Genomic DNA, 10,235 nt, shown 5'->3' with positions numbered 1-10,235 from the left:
ATTTTAGAATAAGGAATAATACTACGTACGGCAACTCTCCGCTCCCCACCAGCGTCTGAGTTAGGTTTACCTCAACCCCCCTCGAACACAGTTTAGACATCAATCGCAGCGCGGACCGTTGTTTTTATTTTTCATCAGCTTAGTTTAATGGTCGAATTTTGAAATTGGACGACGACGTACTTTTATCAGATTCGAATACTTATTTGATCTCACAGTAATTGCCCGTGCTGGCTCGGCTGCACGGCACCTATAAATTATTGTTCATGATGATTATTCATCAAAATATGCAAATAATTTGTAGTAATATTGATGCTAGGCTAAGTGCTTAATGTAAAAATAATGTGAATGCAATTGCATTCAGTATTTTTTATGGTTAAAAGAACTTACCTTAAGTGAATTTCAACCAAAATTATACGAAATGTTGCATCCGAAGAGATTTAACATACCATGTAGTCCGTTCTTCAATTTACTGCATCGTCTATCACACTGTTTAGAGAGGCTGAATAGAAGCCAGATTCTAAATAGAGAAAAAAAAAATCATTGAAGTCGTTACTGGTTCACTCATTCGCGCCGCTGTCATTTCATTCGTTTTAGATTTGTTTTATTCTGCAATAAAGGGGTTTCAAAAAAGGTCAGATAACGTATGCGATAGGATTTTGTAAGGTAGGTACTACCGATTGAAAGGTAGAACTCATAGGTAAAATGTCTGACGGGGTTGGGTGGGTTGTTAAATCTCTTCGGATGCAACATTTCGTATAATTTTGGTTGAAATTCACTTAAGGTAAGTTCTTTTAACCATAAATTATACTTCAATGTTGCATCCTCGAGATTTAACATACCATGTAGATGTTTAGCGTTTGCAGAATAAAATACGCCATAAGTACACTTAAAATCAATTTTTAATTATATCATTCCAAAAAACAAAGGAAATTTTAAGTTTGGTCGTTTATAATTGCTTCAGCAAATGAACTATCACATTCCGTATTAATCAAAGGTTGATTATAGAATTTTGCGAAACAGATAGAGTTGCCAGTCCACCCAGCAGTTTTTTTAATTACATCAATAGCAACGCCGGACCTATTAGCCGCGGACGTGGCCGCGTGGCGGGTACTGTGCGCACTGAAGGTGCTCACGTCCACGCCACTCTTGCCTAATGTTTGTTTGATCCAGCGACTAATGGTTTGTGGGCTGGCAGCATGCATCGGTTTTTTGAATGTAAGAATGAGTTTATTTGTATTGGGGGCATTCCGAAGTTCGGAAGTCTTACTTATATATGTACAGAGTGTCATTGCAGGGCAAATGGATTCTTTCTGTTTAAAAAAAGGAATAATCAGATTAGGATTATGCCTGTTCGGACGTGAAGTTTTAATAACTTCATTGATAGGTATAGTGATTTGAGAATCAGTAATATTTACTTCTTGAACATTAATTAATGATAACGTCTGGACTCGTTGTCCTGTTGACAACGCAAGTAGAGTTACTAATTTTTTTGTTAACATATTTAGATTTAATGATTCATTTGGGTATAATTTCGATAAGTATTCTAAAACAAGGTTAGGGTTCCATATTGCGTTATATTTAGGGAACGTAGGTTTGATTCGAAATACTCCTTTAAAGAATCGACTAATGTTTTCATCATTTGATAATTTTTTACTAAGGATTAGTGATAAGGCTGACCTAAAAGAATTAAGTGTACCATAGCTGGCACCTTTTTGGAAAATATGTGTAAAAAAATTTAGAATAAAGGCCACTGTAACATCATACAGATCAGTGTTGTGTAGTTGACAAAACTGGAACCATTGTTTTAAGGCTACATTATATTGTGATATTGTGTTTTTAGACAAGGAGTTAATCATAATATCGATGGTTTCGGTTGTAAAGTTGCGTTTTAAGTACGCTTGCCTGATAATATTGCACACGCCAGGGTAAGACTGCTCCACAACGGGTGTTGCTCTCTGAAAGGAGAGAGTAATAGATTTTTATTAGGCGTAAGGTAAATTACATCAGATATAGTTAATGATTTGAACAGGGGATACCAGGGTTGACTAGGCCAATTTGGAACTATAAAAATGCCAGTTGCTTTGTCGTTCACTATTTTTCGAAGACATTTTAAAATCAGTGCAAATGGTGGGAAACTATAAAAGAAATATTGATCCCATTTAACAGTAAACGCATCGATTTCATGGGCTCCAGGATCTCGTTTCCATGATATATACCGTTGACATTTATAATTTAATCGGGATGCGAAAAGGTCTATATCAGGTAACCCGAATTTTTTCGTGAGTCTATTGTAATGTTCTAAATTAAGACTCCACTCAGTGTCGATGTTGGTGTGTCTAGAAGCCTGATCAGCGTCTGTATTATCCCGAGATCTAATGTAGGAAGCGAAGACGTGAATGTTCCTGTGTTCACACCACTGCCATATATCCCTGGTAATTTTGTTTAAATGAGGGAATTGTATTCCACCCATTTTATTTATATATGCAATGGCAGTGGTGTTATCAATTCTGAGTAGGACATTGATATCCTTTGAGCTTCGACAGAATGATTTTAATCCTAAAAAGGCTGCAAGCAGCTCAAGATAATTTATATGATTGCTGGATTCTTCCAGTGACCAGTGTCCTCTAGCCACCTCACCATTGCACACCGCTCTCCAACCAGTTAAAGATGAATCGGTGTAGATTTCTAATTCATAATTATTTTTATTGATCGAATTACTAGCTTTATATGAAAGTTCGGACCACCATGAAAAGTCCTCTTGCAAATGTGATTTTATTGGCATTAGGATATCGTAATTACCATTTGATGTATCAAGTGCTAAAAATTTTTCACGTTCAAAATTTTTGATGTACATCCACCCATAAGCTACAGCAGGGCAGGCCGCTGTTAAGGTACCGATAAATTTGGCAAAATTTCGAACAGTAGTACTACATTTGTGTTTTAATTTTCGAACTAAATTTGTAATTTTTTCGATTTCCTCTTCAGGTAACTCTAAAACCATTGTTATAGAATTAATGTTAAAACCTAAAAAACTTGCATACTTGCTTTGGATCCGTGCAACTTTTTTCAAAATTAATTACGAATCCTAAATTTTGTAAAGTTTTAGTGACAGTTTTGACTGTATTTAGGCATGATTCATAATCAGAGCCTATGCATAGAATGTCATCCAAATATGCGATCAAAGTATGGCCTTGACTTCGAAGTAACGTAAGAAATGGTTTTAAAAGCTTTGTAAACACAAAAGGCGCAGAACTAAGTCCATAAGGTAAACAATTAAATTCATATAATTGATCTAATCTAAATCTTAAATATTTCCTATGCGAAGGATGGATGGGAATTAGAAAGTATGCTTCCTTCAAGTCTATTGTGGCCATATATGAGCCGGGGGAAATTAGTCTTATAGCCGTGCGTGTATCTTCCATTTTAAAATGGTCAGTATAAACGAACTTATTTAGTTTTTTCAAGTTAAGTATAAATCGGTAGCCGCCAGTACTTTTGGGAGTCAGGAAAACCGAAGAAATAAACTGATTTTTCATGTCATTACAGGGTGAGATTGCACCTAATAGAAGTAGTTTTTCAATAGATTTTGTCATTTCTTTTTCTGAATAAGAGGGATTTGTGGGTTCATATACTTGGCATACTTCTGCAATGAAAGGTATTTTATATCCTCTGACATATGACAGAACAACAGGATCATCAGTAATTGTTAGCCAATTATGAAGAAAATACTGAATACGTCCAGCATGAGGTACCTCTATTTGCGACGGCGGTCCTGCATTCGACCGGAATGAGCACCCCGGCCGCGCGGCTGGTTGGTGGTGGCCCTCCTCGTCGAGGTCGACGTCTGTGACTCGTGGTACTTGGGTGCTGGCTTCGCATTGGCCGGCAGTCGAGGAGGGGCTCGGTAGTTTCCCGAGAATGTTGTATTTTTACGTTGAAACGATTGCTGGGGCGGAGCGGATTTTTTAATTTGTTGGCTAGATCTCTCGATATCTTTTGTATTTTTAATACTTTCACTTAATCTTTCCCCGAACAAAAAGGAGTCTCTTTTAACTCCTTGTATGGTACTCCAGAATCTTTTATCTAATAGCGGTACTATCAATTTACGACGATTATTGGTTTCATCATGATGTAGATCTAATAGAACTTGCGCTATTTCTGAAATCCTTTTTATGGTTTCAAGTTTTTCCAAATCCGTGTTAATAAGGTCCTTCGTGAGGTTTACCAAGCCAGCTAGACCGGATCCAAGTTGGTTCTGAGATTTTTCGAGTCTTTTATCTCGATTTTTTGCAGCTTCGGATAAAACTGCAGCCACATCAGGGTTTAATTTCGGGGCATGCGCCAAAGTAAAGTTCTCTGGGACAAGCATCTTTTCAATCAATGTGACTTTGTGCTCTTTTGTCAAGCCGTCTAGTAAAATATTACCCCAGCGTTCAGAGATCTCACTAGGGATTTTTTCTCCTAGAGGTCGTTCTGATATTTTGGCTACGCCAAGAACCGAAAGTATTTCTTGTGGCACATCGGATGTCGATGGTTGGCTCTGATTGAGGGTCTCGAAGTTAGTCGGTTGTGTTTCAGAAGGCGTAATAACTTCTGGTATGTTAGCATCTTCTACTGGCTGTAGCGATTGGTCTTGCGATATTTTGCTTACAATAGATTGTGGTCTATTTGAATAATCATCCACCTCATTTTCTAATTCATAATCCGCATTACGTCTGCTATCGTCAGCAGAATATTCTGCATCTGATCGGTAATCTTCTGAAGAAGATGTATTTAAGGATTCTGAACGTGTGCGCCTGCGTCGTCGTTCTGAAATAACGTACGCATAATTACTTTCTGGGCAGTATCACGTACTACCACTTTAGGAAAGTAGTAATTTATGTTCCTGGATAATATCACGTATCACCACTTTAAGGAACAACATGGTCGTACATCACTATCAGGATAGCATCTCGTGCTACCACGTTAAGATAGTAAAATATGCTTAACCGTTATTTGAAACTATAGTACTTGCATAATTGAATGAGAGAATAAAAATTATAAACGTAGGTAGTTGTAGGTACAAGGAAAAAAAGTACTCACCGGCATGTTCCCTTAGACTTTTTTCTACTAAACGACGAATTTTCTTGCTGATATGTTTATCATCACGTTTGTGTTTTCGTTTACCCATACTTAGGAATCTCTTATCAAACAAACAAAAGTTTAAGAAGAAAAACAAAACAAAAAGATTCACGAATGTTGGTTAATTTACAAACTTGTTTTTTACTAACTGAGTGACGTGTAGACGATGCAAGAAACGAAAAACGAATGAAATGACAGCGGCGCGAATGAGTGAACCAGTAACGACTTCAATGATTTTTTTTTTCTCTATTTAGAATCTGGCTTCTATTCAGCCTCTCTAAACAGTGTGATAGACGATGCAGTAAATTGAAGAACGGACTACATGGTATGTTAAATCTCGAGGATGCAACATTGAAGTATAATTTTAAGTCAAGTGTAAAGCCTATTTATTTATATTGTGAATCTTCATAGTTCAAAATGTTGATATTTGTGATTTATGTGGTAAATAAATAAATATTAACTGATTATTATAAAAGCATCTTTCGTAAGTAGTACCTGTCTAAATAAGTTATGACGATTAAATTAGGTACTCTAATTGGCAGCCCTCAGACGTCACTCAAACAGTTGCGCGTGTTGATAATGTGAATGTGTAGTGTCTGTGTACAACGAGGTTGTTTGTATGAAGTGTCCGGGGTGTGGCTAAAGTAAGATTCAGACGGGGTGAGGGTAATGTAGCTGCTGAGCGTATTGTATGATTTAAATTTTATTCGCTCTCATAACAGGTATTTAGAAATCATAGTCAAATTGTAGAGCCTATTTCTTTATTAATAAAATAAACTCAGGATTCAAAGTAAAATTAAATTGTAAAATTAGATTTTTGATTGGGTACTGGGTATAAATAGCTTGTGAAATCCGAGGGAGCGTGTAAACAGAATGCTATTAGGTTTTTCCAATTAATGTTTTTTTCTGCAAAAAAATATTCAGGACTGCGAAATCCGTCAATTACGATTTTTTTTTGTACTTTTCAAAGAGCTTAACAAAAATCAAGTTGGGTAATAATAAATAGCCACAGAGGCACACGAAACAACTCGTGATAACAAATACTTCAGGCCCCGCGTGGTAGATGATTTCCCTCATTCAACGCTTATCGCTATAGACCCACTTCATCACTATAAACAGCCTATATACGTCCCCATGCTGGGCACATGCCTCCCCTTAACAACCGGAGGGGGTATAGATTCTCTCAGACGACGCCCTGCGCCGAGGTTCGCGCCCCACTGGGCACCCTCATAGTCAATTTGTCCGATTAACTATATAATCATTTTGCGGCATATCTAGAGGTACAATAAGTCTAGTCATAAAAAATCATGTAAATATATGTATAACATGCAGGTCTATAAACTTGTAGTGATACTTATAAAGAATGAGTTACTATTTCCATTACTACTTTGTTCGCAATAATAATATTTGTAATGTTTGTTACAATGTTTTGTGATAATAAATGTACAATTAAATAAATGCCCTCCGCAGCGTAAACAATGTCAAGTTTATTTCATAGAAATACTGGAATATTTCAATAGAAACATTCCTTTATATTTAGGTATTGACAAAAACCGACATAACAACAGTATCTATCATGATTGTGGAAAATTCTACTACAAATACTGAAATTAAATCTCTGTACTTACTTTAATACAAGAACATGCACATTATGTAATTAATTTCTTAAGGATACCTTCACTAGATATAAAATAACAATGTCGTAAAAATACAGATGTAAAAACCATACATTGGCCATGGTAATCGAATCCAAGGGATTTTCTTAAGCTTTACTTAGATACATACATAATCTCACGCCTATTTCCGACCGATCCTTATATGACATTCTCTTGCGTCCTCCACATTCAATTCCTTCATTTTTCTTAAACTTCAGTTTATAAATTAAAACAAATTAAATACTCTACTGGAAACTGTAACTACCCTCATATATCTGATTCCAAACGTTATCCTCTAGGGTGACGCTTTAGGTCGCGGCTCGCACCCACCTAGATACCCTCAGGCCTGTCTTTTTTTAATTTCGTACGTAGTAGTGGCGAATGTCGTCTTAATTAACATAAAATTAATTGATAGTAATCAAAATGGCGTCAATAATCTAATACGCCATTGATAGTTACGTGCAAATCTAAGCGCACGTGCCATAAGTATAGTTTTTTTTTTTTTTTTTTTTTTTTTTTTTTTTTTTTTTTTTTTTTTTTTTTTTTTTGACGTGACTTATTGTAGATTTGCCGCAGATGGCATTAACTACTTGGCCGGACAAATGGGGAGCGCTGAAGGCTCTCACCCGGTAAATAAGTATAGTAATATTACCAATTAATTGGTATTTCGGTTTTCCCCTTTTACTTAAACGTATTGCAGGATACATCAAAATCAATATTCACCTAAAGTCGAAATATGAGCAAAACACGACAGTCCACTCGCATATTTGGTCTAAGGTATAGGCGAAGCCAAAAGTTTTTTTATCTATTATTTTTGATGGCTGATTATGGTTTTTTCTGGTGGGATCATTATCTGTCCTAACCTAACGATTTGATAAGTCTTGTGTTTTTTTTTGGAAGTGGCTGACTGTCTGGTCCACCACACATCCCTCCCGGATGTGTGTTCTGATGTCTCATCGATGGTCATTCTAACTAGTCCTGGTGTCAAGTTGATGTTATTGACCGCCAAAGTAACGACTATCTCATATTTTAACGTAGTCACTGCTCCCGGTTATTACTAAATAAAAGAAAATTAATAAAATATATTTTTTCCAAAACAGATTTATGAAGCTTTACTTGGTAGAACTAGAGGTGAATAATAATAAACCGTGATCAAATTCAGGATATTTTATGAGCAGATTTAGTCAAGGGCTAATATGTAAACCAGCGAGTATGTATGTAGGTAAACGATGAAAATCGAGGAAGCATAGGTGGTGAGACAATTGAATCAAGTGAAATACAGTGGTCTCTGTCTAGCCCAGTGGGATATAGACATGATGCATATAGATATGTCAAATAGACGTTGGCGTCAAGAGTACTCTGTACCGAGGAGCACATCTTTACCTTCGCCAAAACCACGTAAGGGTCTTTTTGAATAATCACATTTTGATGTGATTTTGTTCAACAAAACATCAACATACGTACATACATACATAAACTCTCGCCTATTTCCCATCGGGGTAAGCAGTGACTATAGAATTCCATTTGCTTCGATCCTGACACACTTCTCTTGCTTCGTCAACATTCATCAATGGCTTCATAAACGCACGCCGGTTCAGAGTAGATCGTACGAAACCTTAAGGACATCTCCAATTTGGTCAATGTAAGTCCTTCTCGGTCTTCCTCTGCCAGCCCTACCATCAACTTTCGCTTTATATACCGCTTTCACAATTATGTTATCCTTCATCCGCTCTACGTGTCCAAATTAACCTAACATTCCCATCTTTTAGTCACTACACCACATCTCTGTCTCAACAAAACATCAATTTATTGTAATTAATATTTTTCCAGATATTTTTGGAATTTGAAAATATTTTGACTATTTTACGTTTTCACTATATGGCGACTTGAGTGAAGTGAACTCCGTAGTTTCACTCCAGTGGAAAATACCTGGTGTGTTGGAATGCTATGGCGTGGATCACACACCAAGCTGACTGACTCGTGCCACAGCTCTGCCAATGTGATTATAGCGGGCCGACCTCGCGCCCTGCCCGAAGGCAATCTAATTTTTCACTCGCCATACGTCCGGATTAGTTCTGGACCTCACATCTTGTTACCACGACGAGATTATTTAATATCCAGTGCAAGCTCCAGGTTTTACCTTGGGTACGAGGATTTAAATTCATATAACTTTATCTTTTTGCAATTAATCCATTAGAGCCATGTTCGGAAGACGCGTCACTGAAAGCTGAAGCACCAATGAATTCGACGTTGTGAGTTTGAATTTGTCTTTGGGCCATAGATACTAGATATCACGTGGTTTCCAGTATTTGTACCCGGTTCATAACAATACGTTCGGTCTCTATTACGAGTACACGGAATTTGAACATAGCTGGCGAGGAGGTTTACAGTTGCTAGTGACATTGTAACGAAAACGTTGAGGGATGATTCTGTCACAAAAGATGGAACGGAAAATAAAAAAAAATATGTAAAAAAAAACATGATTTTTGCTTAAAATCATGGTCTGAATCATCCCCCTTAGTATTCAATTCGATGTCACTGACACCTTGAATATACCTCTGCCTACCCTTTCGGGGATACAGGCTCGGTGCTATGTTCGGCAAGAATGTTATGAGACTGTGGTGCCTGTTTTCGTAAGAGACAGACTGATTTCTGCCTTACCGGAGAAACTAATCATGCATATTTTCCTTTGAAGTAAGCTAAAACCATGACTACGGTCCATGGATTCAGTACTTTCCCGTATTCATACATGCTCGCCGGTTTGGAGTACTAATGCTAATGCATTTTCTTTCTCTTTCCATCTGTAACTAAGTTGTAGTTTACATAGTCGGGGCTATAAAATATTACTACGGACGTACGTGACCGGTCGCCGATTCCATTTACTACAGACAAAGTAACCTTATCAAGCGTATCCAGTCACGGTCTGAAGTGTGAAAATTATATTACTGAAATGATCATAAAAAGTAAGAAGAGCCGTGATAGTGCGGGAGAACGCGCACTTGCTCTGTTTCTAAGGTCGCAGGTTCGAATCTTGTACATAAACATCCTATATACGTCCCGCTGCTGGGCACAGGCGTCCCCTCAATCAACCGAGGGTATGGAGCATACTCCACCACGCTGCTCCACTGTGGGTTGGTGGAGGTGTCTTGACGGCTAATAGCCGGGACCAACGGCTTAACAAGCCCTCCGAAGCACGGAATCATCTTATTTTTTCGGACAATCAGGTGATTCAAGCTTGAAAAGTCCTTATCAAACAAAGGACAGTCTCACAATGTGATTTCGACAATGTCCCCATTGGGAATCTAACCCGGACCTCCAGATCGTGAGCTTAACGCTCTAACCACTAGACCACGAAGGTTGTTTGAATATTGTAAATAATTATAATGTTTAAATTGGCTTTAGGATTGATGAAAAGCATAACTATAGACGATTTTACCTTGCTGGGTAGCTTACCGCGCT

The 10,235-nt window shown here is 37.4% G+C and overlaps 2 protein-coding genes across 2 annotated transcripts; both read right to left on the bottom strand.

Moving 5' to 3' along the window:
• Window positions 1-397: 397 nt before the first annotated feature.
• LOC126370882 (uncharacterized) lies at window positions 398-4,292 on the bottom strand. Its single transcript, XM_050015996.1, has 2 exons — window positions 3,753-4,292; window positions 398-1,955 (listed from the first exon to the last, which is right to left on the bottom strand). The coding sequence occupies exon 2, from the start codon at window positions 1,854-1,856 to the stop codon at window positions 933-935; it is 924 nt and encodes a 307-aa protein (XP_049871953.1). The 5' UTR covers window positions 1,857-1,955; window positions 3,753-4,292; the 3' UTR covers window positions 398-932.
• Window positions 3,755-5,218, bottom strand: LOC126370937 (uncharacterized). Its single transcript, XM_050016071.1, has 2 exons — window positions 5,083-5,218; window positions 3,755-4,809 (listed from the first exon to the last, which is right to left on the bottom strand). The coding sequence occupies exons 1-2, from the start codon at window positions 5,168-5,170 to the stop codon at window positions 3,755-3,757; spliced, it is 1,143 nt and encodes a 380-aa protein (XP_049872028.1). The 5' UTR covers window positions 5,171-5,218.
• Window positions 5,219-10,235: the final 5,017 nt, after the last annotated feature.

This window comes from Pectinophora gossypiella, chromosome 11, assembly GCF_024362695.1.
Source record: "Pectinophora gossypiella chromosome 11, ilPecGoss1.1, whole genome shotgun sequence".
NCBI classification, from domain to species: Eukaryota; Metazoa; Arthropoda; class Insecta; order Lepidoptera; family Gelechiidae; genus Pectinophora; species Pectinophora gossypiella.
The sequence above is the reverse complement of the archived record's forward strand: the minus strand, read 5'-3'. Positions and strand labels throughout refer to the sequence as shown.